This window comes from Mustela nivalis (assembly GCF_964662115.1).
Source record: "Mustela nivalis genome assembly, chromosome: 2".
Taxonomy (NCBI): domain Eukaryota; kingdom Metazoa; phylum Chordata; class Mammalia; order Carnivora; family Mustelidae; genus Mustela; species Mustela nivalis.
Window position 1 is genome coordinate 63227756 of NC_139021.1, and position 15316 is coordinate 63243071.

The window sequence follows — 15316 nt, forward strand, 5'->3', positions numbered from 1 at the left end:
TAGACTGGCTTATGAAAGCCAACTCTCTCTCCATGCGTCCAGAAAGAATATCTTCTAAATGAGCTCCCAGAGATCTCCCTGATGATGAAAATGGTGGCAGCATATCCAAGTACTCAAATAATACCATCACCAAATTTGTAAACTCTTACCTGTCTTCCCAGGGGTGACTGTTATTATCCACCATTTTATGGAGATGGAAAATGACACCAGTGATATAATGAATTTCTTAAAGTCATTCAGGTAATTAGAGGTCACTTAGTACCAGAGCAAGAATTATAGAAGCCAGGTTTCCTACTGGACTATGCTGCAGGATCATCTAAAAACCAGCACTCTTCGGACTTTACTGGCATGGCTTGACACAATTCAGTCAATAAACTAGATCAAGGGGATCAAAGAGTCAACTGTGCTGAGAACAGACCGGATTCACTGAGACAATGAAGCTCTAACACCTCCTAAAAAGCCCTAAAATTTTAGTGGCATAGAAGCCTCTTCTGGCTGTGGCAAAGAAAAGGGATCAGTAAATCCTTTTCCTAAAAAAAAAAAAAAACAACTGTAACCTCAGCAAAATTGTCAAAAATATCAACTTCAGGGCTCTGGAAATCAACTAAAGTTAAACAAACAAACAAACACACAAAAAACGAGAAGTGTTTATTCATAAAAAACTGCTGAAATTTCAGGTAAGAAAGGTGGGAGTCTATAGCATTCTTACAAGAGCTTCTCCCACCTTCCTCCTGCCTCCTCGTGCCCTGACCCTCCTCAGCTCACCCTGCACAGTGGCCCTATCAAAATGGTTCTTCCACAGTGGCTCTGCTGCAATAGCCCCAACATAGGGGCCCTGACATAGTGATAGACCCTGAAAACCTGCTTTCATGTGGGACTGCAGAGGGTAAATGTCTCATTCCTGAGGGTGTTGTCCATAAAGTTAGCACACTCTATAAGAAAAACAGAGAGGGGTGCCTGGGGTGGCTCAGTGGGTTAAAGCCTCTGCCTTCGGCTCAGGTCATGATCCCAGGCTCCTGGAATAGAGCCCCGCATAGGGCTCTCTGCTCAGCAGGGGGCCTGCTTACTCCTCTCTCTCTGCCTGCCTCTCTGTCTACTTCTAATCTCTGTCTGTCAAATAAATAAATAAATAATCTTAAAAAAAAAAAAAAAGAAAAAGAAAAAGAAAAATGGAGAATGCCCACAATTCTGTTAGCCTGAGATTACAGCCCTTTTTGAAGCAGATATCAGGCTGTGCATCTGCAGAAAAGACCCAAGGGAGAAAGGGTGTCCCCATGGAAAGAAAAACCTAGATCTGACTTGAAAACTGCCTACCCTTTGAATGTCTCCCCAACTCCCCCCAAAGTAACACATAGATCCATAGACAAGATGATTAACAATGTTTGGTCACCTCTGACAAATCGCCAACAGAACTAGTTAAGCAGTTACTGGAGTGACCCCCTAAAAAGAGGGGCTAAATTATAAAACAAAAAATTGAGTAGAGATAGCAGCTGTACATACAAGAGCCACAGGTTCTTAAATCAAGTCCAGGAAAGTTACAAAAACAAAACAAAACAAAACAAAAAACCCACAAACAAAAACCAACAATCACCTTCAGGAAATAGACTTGATAAATTAAGATGAATATTGTTCTTAGAGCAATCATCCCCCCCCCAAAAAAAAATAGTTCAAAGACATCAACAGAGGAAATAAAACAGTACACTAAGGAAGGTAAAGGAGTAACAGAGGGGCAACAACAAAACACATATATAAAAAACAGTAAAATGGTACCTGTCAATACAACAATATCAGTAATTCAGTTAAAGATCAATGAATGGAACACTCCAATCAAAAGTCAGAGATGATCAGGCTGGATAAAAAAGCAAGATCCATAAGATGTATTATAGTTGGCTAATTTAATTTAAATAAAATTTTTTTTAAAAAGGCAAGATCCAACTATATACTGTCTCCCAGGGACATGTTTTAGATTCAAAGACCTAAATAGTTTGTAAGTAAAATACTGGAAAAAGATAAACAAACAGTACAAGAAGTGTCATAGCTATAATATCAGCCAAAACAGACTTTAAGAAAAGAAATATCCCTAGGGACAAAGAAAAACATTTTATGATCAATAGAAATACAAATACAAGCACTTTCAATAGGTATATATTTAACAACAGAGCCCCAATACATATAAAACAAAACTGACATAATTGAAAGGCAAGACAGACAATTTAACAATTATACCTATAGATTTCAATATCCTATCCTCAATAACTGACAGAACACCTAGAGGAAAAGACAAGAGAAGAACAACACTATGAACAAAACTGACCTAACATTTATAGAACATTCCACCCAACAGCTACAGAATATGCATAGTTTTAAAGCACACATGAAGCATACAGAGAGGGGGAAAAAACAAAAAACAAAAAACAAAAACAAAAAAAACCTCCAGGACAGACCATATGCTAAACCATAAAAATGTCTTAATGAATTTAAAAAGATTTAAATGATTTAATTATGTTCTTTGACCAAAATGGAATTAAATTTAAAGAGTCAACCACAGGATGAAATCTGGAAAATTCCAACATTGGGGAATAAAATAACGGAATGTTAAAACTGATGATTCTAAGATTTTACCCTACCGACAAGCTCAAAAGTCAACCAACCAGAGATTTCTGGATGCTGGAAGAACACGTGAAACTCCTAGGCCAGAGCTACAGGACGTTTTTTCCCTTAGAGCAATAGCAGTAGCCAGAGTATCATTATTTGGGAGCCAGTTTGCCAAGACTCAGTTCCCAAATCGCAACACAAGGAAGACCCGGTGGCCCATGCACATGGACACCAGGAGAGGAGACCTGAGGCTAAGAACCATGCATCTTTCATGAGGGCAGCAGGCGTGACTGCCCACTGCTTAGGAGGAAGAGAATATCTCTACCTTCTGATATAAACATCCTTTATATCATGATATAAACATCCTTTAAAGATCAGCCAGAACAAAAGCAGTCAGTTCCTCCGCTCAGAAAATGTGCAGGGACACAGTCCCATGCAGAACTACCTTCCAAGACAAACCCTAAAGAATAGACTATAGATATTATGAAGGAAATTAGACCTTTTCAATAACTGAATGAAACTGAAAACACATGTAAAATTTTATGGAATAAAACTAATGCAGTGTGTAGGACAAAATTCATAGCTTTAAACACCTACGTCGGAAAAAGCAAAAAATTAAACTCCAATTAAAACTCTTCACAAACTATGAATATAGTGGAACTTCTTCAACTGGAAGAGGACATCTGTGACTACAGTTAACATCACACTTCATGATGAAAAACTGATTGATTTCCCCCAAGATCAGGAACAAGGCAGGCATGTCTGTTCTTATCACTTCTATTCAATAGTAAACTGGTTCTAACCAGTGCAAAACCCAGGAGGAAAAAAAAGACATCTATATTGAAAAGGAAGTAATATAACTGTCTTTACTCGCAGATGACTTCATTCTATATGTAAAGTGTCCTAAAGAATCTACCAAAAAACTACTAGAACTAGTACATGAATTTAAAGCACACGATACAAAAATATACAATAAACAAAAATAAATAAAAGTCAAATGTTTATATGGTAACACTGAACAGTCCAAAAAATAATATTAAGATCATTCCAATTACAACAGCATCAAAAAGAGTAAAATATTTGGGAAAAAAATTAACAAAGTCATTCTTAAATAAAATGAAAATATGTTCATAGGGAAAAAATTTAATAAATCCTACTTCAACAAAATGTAAGAATTTTTATTTCCAAAAGATAACATTTTTAAACAAACCACACCAAGTGGAAATATTCACAAATTATATGTCAGATACAGAAGCTGTGTCAAAAATAAAGAACATTTATCGCTCAATATAAGATAAACATCTCAATTTAAAAATGGAACAAAAGATTTGAATAAGCATTTCACCAACAGGATATATGAATGTCTGATAAGATCATTGAAAGCAAGCCTGATATCAATGGTCATGAGAGAAATGCAAATAAAAATCATCTTGAGATAAAACTACACATCCACTAACCCAGCTATAATTGCAACTGGTAATACCATGTGTTTGCAAAGATATAAAGAAACTGGAAACGTACATTGCTGGTGTGTATGGCATAGTCATTTTGGCAGTTTCTTAAATATACACTTACTATGACCACTATGACCTAGCAATTCCACTCTTAGCATCCATCCAAGAGAATGAAAGTATCCACACAAAGACTTGTACATGAATGTTCATCGCAGCATCGTTTATAAAACAGTTCAAACTGGACATTTCCTGACTTTCGCTATACTAATACCTCTCTCTGAAAAGATCTTCAAGGCCCATCATTAATCATACCTGCTTGCTGACCAAAGTCCATACATCGGCAAATGGATAAATAAAATATGGTATAGCCATACAAGGAATACTATCCAGCAATAAAAATGAATGGCATATGGATACATGTCACAATGGGGATGAACCTCAAAACATTTTACTCAGTAAAAGAAACCAGGTGTAAAATATTACATTGAAGGATTCCATTTGTAAGAACTATCCAGAAAAGGCAAACTACAGAGATTGAAAATAAATCAATGATTGCCTAAAGTTTACAGGGGTTGTAGAGATGGGCCAAAAGCAGGCATGAGGGACTTTTCAGGGTGCTAGAAATCTCTATAACTGGGTAGTGGGGATGGTTCCTCCACTCCACAATTGGCTAAATATTATTGAATTGTACACTTACAATGTGGTCCTCACTGGCAATTAAATTGTCCAAATTACTACCAAAATATGCATTTCTGCTATCCTGCTATCCTGAAGAAATGAAACATAGATTCTTATTCTTTCTATGGAAAGTTAGTAAGGAATTTATGCAGGAGAAAGGTCAATCTTTAAATTTCTTTTCTACCATACCCAGGATCTGCTTCCTTCCTGTGACTGCCCCACTTACAGCTCTCTTAGCAAAAGTAAATGAAACCCTAGGGAGCTGAGGGATATAAAAGCGATGATGAACTCTGGCATAAATGTCTTCTCTTACTAAGAATCTGTGGTTCTCACAAACAATTCACAGTCAGCCAGGAGAGGGCATTATCAGTGTTTTCCCATCCATGAGCTTCTGCCAACTCTCCCTTCTTAAGATTAGAGTCTTTTGGGACTCTAGTCTCCTAGCCTGGACACATTTAAAGCATTGTCCCATGAGTAATTTTTACACCACACTGATGCTAGTCCTTGGTTCCTTAGAGAGCCTATCAACAAATCACAGCGTATGGTAACACTCATATATATACTTACCAAAAGAAATGTGCGGATTGTTCTTATTTTGTTAAGTTCGAGAAGCAATTTCTGTGCCTTCTCATGGTTACTACAATATTCATCATAGATACGAAACTTGTCTTTCTGTGAATTTGAATAAGGATAAGTTAGAGAGAGTCATGGTAGTAGCTATTTGGAAAGATTAACCTGTGTGATGTTTGTGAACATACTTTATGTGTCCAATGTGTTTACTATATGTTGGGAGCTCTACTCTATGTATGTATCTAAGCACACTTTATCAATTTTCTCTGATTCAAGAAGAATAATCTAGGAAAAAAGTTTATATTAACTAGAATCCAATATGATATATGTAATACTAAGTAAATGAGCCAAATAGTAGCAAATTACAGAGAAGAGAGTACTTAGTTTTCCTGAGAGGGTTCAGATACAGCTTAAAAAAAAAAAAAAAAAAGTAGTATCTGAGAAGGTTCAGAGAGATGAATCCATCATTCCCAGGCAGGGTGAGGGAAGAAAGCATTTTAGGAACAGGGAAAAGCATGTGCCTGATCATGCAGGAATAGAGAGACTTAGTACCCTGCAGTTCACATGCACCAATCTGGACAGCTGTGTTTAGGAGGGACACGGACAAACAAGAGAATAGTCAGCAACAAGTGACTAAGGTAATGATGGACTTTGGAGACTCTACTCTAATATGAGACTCTCTGTGACAACGTATGAGAGGTCATTTCAAGTAGAATGATTTGTTAGTATAATAAAGTAAGGAAATGGTAGCTACTTTCAGACAGCTGTCACAGTGTAATGGGACTTACAACACTGTGTAGCTCCAAAACACAAAACTAAGACCACTGGGTGGAAATTACAAGGGCAATCCATAATGCGAAGTGGTAGGCAGATTCAGGATTAACATAAAGATCTTCTAGTGTTTATAGCTCTCACTCAAAGTGATCAAGTAGGAACAAAATAAATAGCCTTTGTATTTGCCACAGAAGGTATGCTTTTAAAAAGGGAGTAATTTCACCATCATGACCTCTAAGCATCCTTCCGTCATTAGATTTTTCTCTCAGTGGCTAGGATTAGTATCTACCAAAGCAGCTCCAATAAGAGGAAGACACAGAAAATGAATTGATCAAATATTAGAACCAAAGTACACCCTCTGGATTTTCCATGACATACATTTGGAAAGCAACACTGAGTGCTATTTTATATAGCCAGCAAAAAATATATTGAGTTACTTATTTCAAGAGATGGTATGACCCAGAATGAAATACGCTTCAGAAATAGTTTAGCTAAATTCATGGATGACAGATTCATAGTGTGTTACTGAGGAAATGGATGTCAGAGTGCAAGATTCCCATGTGAGGCCCTGGACTAAGGCAGCAAATGCTCCAGCTGGCAGAAGATGTGAATTCCTTCATGAAAAAGAACAATCTGGATTAAGTGGACACAAACATGCATGGTTTCTAGTCATACCCAAGGAAAGTACGGCTTGATCTTCCTACGCTAAGGAGCCTCTCTCCGTTTAATATTAATTACCTTTATGAAATATTTCCTGATTATAAAAAGAACATAAGCAGCTCTGCCCACTCCCTACAGAATTACAGACCTAGAGACTATATACCATTACCTTTGTAAAGGCTAAATAGAAATAAAAATAAACAAAAATTGACTTCTGTGACTCTTATGCATTTTTAAATGAAACATCAATTATATAGCATTTTGGTACAGAAAGGAATTCAGGTGGATGTTCTGAAAATTAGCATCAGTGGAATGCTATAAATAGTAGCACTATTTTTTTTTTTTTGCCATGAATGCCCTTCAGTTCTGAAAATAATTTTCATTTTATAGGTGACTTTTTACTTTATAAATCAATTGCACAAATAATTTCAACTATCCTGTCCGAAGAGACAGAAATAATTACACGAGCATGATGTGTAATTTGAAACAACTGAGGACTGACTGGTTATACTTCTCCACCACTCAGTACAGCCTTCTGAGAAACTACCCTTGAGAAACACCAAGACTCTGGTGTCTGTGTACCTAGAGTGACACAGCTCGTTCACCTGCAGGCTTGTCACCAGCCGATTAACAAGGGAACATTCTGACTCACAAAAGGCTCATCACGCCATTATAAGAGTAAGGATTTTCTGTCTCAAAAGGGAAATGTTCTATGTTTGGGAGAAACATAAAAATCCATTCATTATGAACAGCCTGAATATTCATTAGGATTCAAAGCTACAGAGGATGCGAAGAACTAACTTGTTGGGAAAAAGAAAAGGCTGTTTATTCTTCACTGAATAAAATGGATGATGTGAGGCCCTCACCCCTTTTCTGGCTCTCAGTGGAAGATTTCATTGGCCTTAAAAGACCCCAAACTTTCCGTGTCACATTTTACTTCTACACAGAGTTCTCACATGCTACTGTGCCAAAAGCTAAACCTTAAAATCTGGGGGGGTGGGGCAGAGCTTCTAAAATAAACAGAAATTGATCTTACAAAGTGAAGAAAGCAGGTTCCCACTTCTTGTTGAGCGTTAGGTTCTGGATGCAGGCATTCTTCCACGACTTTTAAAAATTCCTTATGTACAGCAAGGATATCTTCAATGTTTGAGAACAGCATCTACAAATAAATATAATAAGTGCAATAGTGAAGCAGGTCAAAAGAAAGTCCATGAGAGGATGGTATTCTCTTTCCAAGCTGAAAACTTCAGGGCATGCTTATCCTTTCCACCCACCCAGAGGACAGAGGACCAATTTTGTCTGGACATCTTTTCTACTCCTACACAGCTCTGGGAACCAGGAACCCATTCCTGGCTCTCAGGAAAAGCCCAAGTGACTAAATCCAAGCCAGTCCCCAACCCATTAGTGAGAATGGGCAGCAGGTAACATAGTGCAGGCAGATTTGCTGGCAGGCTTTTGGGGGCAAATGCTTCTTTGGTCTCTGGAACGGCATCCTGGAATGGACAGCTTCCCCTCTGGAAAGGTGCTGTCTGGAAGTGATAGCTTGGACAGCTACAACGTCATTTTGCAGGGATGAGAGGAGCCAGGCCTTGGGCAAAGTGGATAACCTGGATGGCAAAGTGAAGAGCTAGACAGAACCTGGCAATCTTATCGACCTCCCTGAGTCACAGGTCCTGAACCTTCTCTTCTGTCTGGAATCCCCAAACGAGAGCTGAAGTATCTTCAAGTCATTGGAATAATAAGTGTCTTTTGCTTGCGACCTAAAGCACACAAACTAAAATGCTCCCATGGTAAGAGAATTTGAAAGTTCGTTTTTAGTTTATGAAAAAATAGTCAGAAGAACCTATAAAAATCCATGGGAACTTTTTTTTTTTTTTTTGGTAAAATAAAACAGCAAATCAGCACCAAAAATAAACATCAATAATAATTTAGGCAGCTTAAATGAATAATAACAGTAGTGCAATTAATTTTCATTTACCTTCCCTTTTACAAAACTCTTCATCATTTTCCTTTTCTACAGCCTAAAAGGAAAGGCATATACAGGTGTTTCTGAGTTGGGGACATTATGCAGACATTTTCTGCACCACGGAACCACTCAAATCATTTACTCTTTGGTGATCAAAGATTGGAAGTCACATTTGTCCACATCTTGCCTTCCTAAGTCAACTCTGGCAATGCTCCCACTTAGGGCTCTGCTCCCCACTGCTCACAGACACTGAGGTTCTTGGTCGTGGGTTTGTTTTTTCTTCCTTTTTTCAAATTGTCCAAAGGCCTCAGCAAAAAAATTGTTCCATGTCTTCTACGCCATCCTCATCACTCTCTGTTTCTTTTCCCAAACCCTCTATCCCTTTATCTCAGGGTTGCCCACACAAGTGACTGGTGCAGAACTTACAGTGGTACTGAGGAGAAGCTGGAAAGCCTAGAATAACATCCCACAGAAGAAATTTTAACTAAAAGGGAATGTGGTCTAGGGTTGAGGGCCAACTGTGCCTCCTCACCTTCACTGTTTCTTCTGTTACATTTTTATCAATTTTTGATGCTGCACACTGGTTCATTCGGTGTAAGAATGCCTGCATGAAACAAACAAAAAAAAAGATATTGTGAAGGCAACATTAGGTTAATAAAATAACGGGGTGTTGATTAGAACTAAATTTTTTATAGGAAACCAGAGTTTAAAAACCCAATAACTACTAAGAATAATAGTTCTGTTGTAAAAGGTGAAATCCTGGTTCACGGTGGTTTCTCCCTGTGAATTATATCCTTCAGAATTTGGGGGCAAGACCAAAAGTGATCATGTATATATGAATTAAATTTATCCACCACGATCTCAATGTTCTGTGGTAAACATTTGGGAGTCAAATGTTTCCTAAACTTCAAAGTCTTGTGAAGTGCAACACACCGAAATCTAATGAAAAATGGGACTTCTGACTTTTAAAAAGGGGGGGTCAGAAATTCCAAGGTGATCCTTTGGAACTGAGACAGACTGAGGGAAGGAAGTAGGGAGTCAAAGAGAGAAAGAGAAAGAAAGAGAGGAAGAAAGTGACTCTTCAAGAAGGAAGGAAACAATTTCCCTTCCCTTCCTAACTACCCGCTCCCAAGTTTTAGAAAGCCAGATTTTGAATTTCTGGGATCAGGTCAGGGCTCTCCAAAGCCCTATGGTAGGCAAAAAAGTTTCTTAGTATTTCAAAGATCTGGACTCTCCTTAATAAGTCATTAATTAAGCTTGGACCCATGACCAAGTAAGCTATTATTTTTGCAAAGGAAGAAAAGAGTAGAAAGAGCTATTTATATTGGGTCTTAAAAGAGAAAGTTTGGAAGGAAATGGAGAAGTGACTTTCCATCCAGCAAATCTGGCTTGTGTCTTCAAGACATTGCTTATTAGCCACCTAGTAACCAGGTGAAATCATTGTTTCCCTTGTCTGTCTTAAGAAATTCAAGCACTACCAGCCAGGTTGGGGTATGACTACAGCCCATCAATCCCCAGGGCACACAGAGTCTCCAGGGAACCTCTGGATACTATATCAAACAAATGAAGATTAAAGTAGGAATCCCATTTTTGACATGCTATATTTACAAAGACTTAAGAGATTAAGAAAACCCAGTATTACTCATAATGTTCCAAAGCTATCACCCTCAAGCACACTGGAGTAAGAATATGAAATGGCACAGGGGCGCCTTGGTGGCTCAGTTGATTAAGCATCCAACTCTTGATTTCAGCTCAGGTCCTGATCTCTGAGTTGCGAGACAGACCCCCCATCAGGCTCTGGGCTGAGTGGGAAGCCTACTTAAGATTCTCTTTCTCCCTCTGCCTCTGCCTCTGCCTCTGCCCCTCCCCCTCCCTCTCTAAATAAAGGGGGGATATAAAATGGCACAACATTTCTGGGAACAACTTGACAATATATATCTCAAATTTTTAAATGGGCATACCCTTTAACCCAGAAATTCTTACCTCCATGAATTTATCCCAAGAAAACTTTCAGACAGGATGAAATATTAATTACAAAAGTGAAAACATTGGAAACAACCTAAATGCCCATTAATAAGGAAATCATTTATATTATGGTACATGCAAATTACAAAATACTATGCAGAACTATAATCATAAATGGAATATGACAAAAATTTCATAGAAATATGTGTAGATAGATGTCTATAAAATATTGCTTCATGAACAAATTTATCAAACAGCTTTCCTGATAGGTACACACTTATAAGTACACACATATACATATTACATACAAGCTTATAGGCATAAATATCCTTGTGTAATGGCAGTGTGCATTCATACTAAGAAAAAATATGTAGCACATATCAAAATGCAACAGTGGTTAAAGTGACCTTTGTATACCTCCTTATGCACAGAATATTTGGCTGTGAGCATACTGTAAAAAGAAAAGCAAAACTAAAAGAAACAAAACAAATGAGCCATAGGACCTCATTCCTAGCATTAGCTTCAAACTCATCTCTATTCCTGATTCAATTAGTTCATGTTTCAGTCTATAACTACAAAGCCACATCAATACTAACAGCCTCAACAGAATGAAATAGTTTGGCTGAATTAAATAAACTTAATAAGAAAGTAATGGATGTCACCTTGTTTTTTTAATTGGAAACATGTAATATGATTTTTGAACTATTATCTACAGTTAAGTAAAATTGCCCATGAAAAGAAATTCCAAATTTTCTGACTTTGCCCATTTTAATCACTATCAGTCTCATTTTTACTTTTAGATTTGGTTTTGTATGCTCATATCAAAAAGGCTCCATCAGTTCTTTCCACTTAGTCTTAAAATAATGTGGTGGTGTAGTCGCCTAGTTTACATTTCATGTTGACCACACAGTAAACAGGTAACCTCTCGTGCAAGCAAAACCGAAAGTTCACCTCTACATTTATAAACCTTTTCTTAGGAGCTGAACTCAGTCACATTCCGAAGCCCATGAATTAAAGAAGGAGACAGTATGAATGAATTAAAATTGAGTTAGAAAGGCACATACAAACTAAGAAAGTAAACTGTATCTTCACCTGACTTTTTATCTTCTTAGACTCTGACAACATGGAACTTTTTGTTTAACTGTATATGAAAGAAAACCTGGAAATTGTTAACATTTCTCATGAGGCATTTATCTTCCTAAGAGCTTCATTTTATACACACCGTTTAGTCAGATTTCAAATAGTTTGCCTAGAGCACAAAATCACAAAAACCAACATTCTTGACAAAACATTTAAGTCTTCCTTCCTTAAGATAAAGAAAAATAACGTGCTTTGAGAATCCTCTTGTAACAACCAGCATCTACAAAGTCCTTTCAGACTTTGTAATTGGAGCATTTAATTTTTCTCCAATCAGTCACAGAAGCATTAATACTCTAAATACAACAATACATGAGGGATTTCATATGCTGTTTTATCTCTGCATTCATTAATTCCCTTTGGTCCAGAGTTTCATCAGAATTAGGTCATCTTCACTTTGATATGAATATGTTGAAAATACGTACTGGAAAAAGCTTGTAATGCCAATGGTTCTCAAGCTTTTCATTGTGCATGAAATTTGGAGAGTTTCTTCTAATTGCAGTTTGCCCTAACCCCAGAAGGTCTGACTCAGCAGACTAGTTGAGGACTCAGAAATTTGCACTTTGGGTAAGTTCCCCAGATGATTCTGATGTAGTTGGTCTAGAGACCACATGGAGTCTCTATCATGGAGTCATCATCATGGAGTGATGAACACTCCTGTGAGTTTATTCTTCCAAAGACTAAAGAAACTGACTGTGAAGACATAAGTGAGTCTCAATAGCAAAAATGGGTTCAGTTACTTCTTCATTTTCAAACCCTATGTCAGCTCCCTCTATGCACAATAACCTCTGGATCTGCCACTTGATGTTCCTGATCATCACACCACAGGATACCCTTTGAACCATGAACCTCAAATATGGGCTGCATAAACGGGGCATAATAATGTCTAAATCCTAGGGAGATGCAGAGACCAGTGAGCTAAGACAGACTACGTTGCATTTGGAAGGGGTGAGGATCACAGTTGCCCCTTCTTGTACCTTCCAGCTTGCAGGTGTGTCAGCATGAACTCAGTTTGCCAGCATTCCCCTAACAATGATTACACAACACATTCCTAGATTCACTGCAGTCAGGGGCTTCTCTTTCCCTACACCAAGAACAGAATTCTTCATCTCCTCTTCGTTTTCTTCTATATTGTTTTTTTTACTACTATATATTTGGTAAAATGGGGTAAATGCCATTTATTAATTAAAGCTTAAGAAAGCTAAAAATGTCAGAAATGTGCTACCAAGAAAGTAAAAGAAGGAAGAAAACTCTTAAGGACATAAGAGAGAGAAGACAGCGATTCCCTTCCTCCATGTCTGCCCATCTGGGCCACTGTTTGCTGAAAGGGTAAGACAAACTCCACGATGAATTTCATTCTCAGAATGTACCAGTTTACTTTATAATTCTGATGTACTAATTTATCTCCTTCAACTCATTTTTTTTCTTCCCCACTCTTTCCCTCAGGCACGCACAGTAGATCACTCTTAAAAGTCAAACAGACATGTTCATTGCTATAACATTTTCAAATAGTTGTGCATATTCTTCTTTAATACAGCACCAAACCTCGGTAAGTGGTCATTTATTAAAGGGTAGTCATGATTTTTAATCTGAAACCAACCATATCAGTGAACTCTCCACACTCTGTAGCATTAAAACCAATTGATCTATCTGCAGTTTGAAGGGATCTATTATATATGCTTGATGCTGTAAGTTTTTTTAGCAATGATTCACTGGGAGTTAAACATATCTTCAAGATATTAACAAATTTTGTTATTTAATATCAAAGAAAACCCACCATCACAAGAGTTAATATCAGTATCCAACTCATTAGGAAAATCTGTAACTAAGGAAAGTATCCAGCTCATAGATGTAAATTTTCTAAAACTCGAAATTCACTTGCAAACTTGAATTTATCATCATCAACAAATACTATCAGTTGTTTTCCTTGAGGTGACAAGCTTACTTCATTCTTTTTTTGGGAAAAAAAAAAAAAAAAACTATCTGCCAAATGCCCGAATGCCCTGAAACTGAAACATAGTTTATCTTACAGTTGTTATTTCAAGTAAATATAATGTTCCACAGCAACTCAATCACAAATTCTAGTCCCTGGAGACAACCATATTTTTGAGTATGCAGCAGAAGTACTAGGTACACTTCCCATTTCATCACACAGAATATTAAAAAGGCACATGCTCAAGAGTCAGGACTTAATAAAACTCATAATTTTTACAGCTTTAAGTGAAATTGGCATCCCCTTGTCACTCCCTCATGAGTGAGGACCAGGAAGTATATAGTGGCTACTAGTAGAGTTTGGTGCCACTGCTCAAGTCACACTAAAACATCAGCAGTTTTACACATGACTGATTTTCCCCCACCAGTGTAAGCAACAGCACAGTGGGGTGGGGGGTGGGGGGGGGAAGAAAGCAAATAAAGTCTTAGTATTACCACGAGAATAGCTTTGACCTTATATATTCTCCAAAAGGATTTTGCAAAATCCTAAAAAACTGCAAAGCACACATTGAGAACCACTGTGTTAGGCATATAAAACATATCAATAAACAAAATAGTCAAGAATTTCTGCTCTTATTCTAGTGGGAGGAGGCAGACAATATGCAATAAACATAATAAACATAGAAGCTAGGTGCTAAAACTGAGCAATGAACTTACTGTAATAAAAAAAACATATCTACACACATTGAAAAAAATAATAATTATTAAATGTTACCAAACATTTAAATTATACCAAGTCTCTACAATCTCTTTCAGAAGACAGGAGTAGAAGAAACATTTCCTAACTTGTTTTATGAGGCCAGCATGACCCTAATACCACAACCAAAAACTTCACAAGAAAATAACAGACCAATATTTCATATAAGTATAAAAGTTCTAAGCAAAATATTCACAAATAAAAGCCATAAATGTCTAAAAACAATTGTACTCCACAACCAAGGGGAATTTACCATAGGTATGCAAAGCTGGTTCAACATTCTATAATCAGCTAATGAAATCCATCACATTACCAGTCTAAAAAGAAAAATCATATGATCTGATCAAAAGATGAAGAAAAAAGCATTTGACAATTCCAACACCCACTCATTAAAAATACTCAGTAAACTAAGAATACAAGGAAATGTCCTCAACATTATTTAAAAAAATCTTTTAAAAAAAACCCTACAGCTAACATTATATATAATGGCAAGAAACTAGAAAATTTCCCATTACAATCAGGACCAAGGCAAGAATGTCTCCTGTCACCAATCCTTTTCAGCATTGTCCTCTATTTCCTAGCTAATAAAATAAGACAAAAAGGGAAGTAAAAGGCATATAGGTTGGAAAGGAAAAATAAAACTGTCTTTGTTCCCAAATGATATGATTGTCTATGTGGGAAATGCAAAAGAATCGACAAAAAAACCTCCTGGAACTTAGAAGCAATTATAGCAAAGTTGCAGGATACGTGGTTAATATAGAAAATTCACTCACTTTCCTCTGTGCCAGTGAACAAATGGAATTGAAATTAAAAACACAATACCATTTA

General features: G+C 37.1%; 1 protein-coding gene across 5 annotated transcripts in view; it reads right to left on the minus strand.

Annotated features, from left to right (window-relative positions):
• PREX2 (phosphatidylinositol-3,4,5-trisphosphate dependent Rac exchange factor 2) overlaps positions 1-15316 on the minus strand; it is a 306318-nt gene that overhangs the window by 233080 nt on the left and 57922 nt on the right. Inside the window, exons 2-4 of one of the 5 annotated variants that reach the window (XM_082721198.1) lie at positions 9230-9301; positions 7768-7890; positions 5295-5399 (exon numbers count right to left, since the gene is read on the minus strand). The exons of 2 other annotated variants lie outside the window; for them this stretch is intronic. In XM_082721198.1, the coding sequence (XP_082577324.1) occupies positions 5295-5399; positions 7768-7890; positions 9230-9301 (300 nt within the window). The remainder of the gene's footprint in view (positions 1-5294; positions 5400-7767; positions 7891-9229; positions 9302-15316) is intronic. 2 more of the 5 variants (XM_082721199.1, XM_082721200.1) reach the window with 2 other exon arrangements.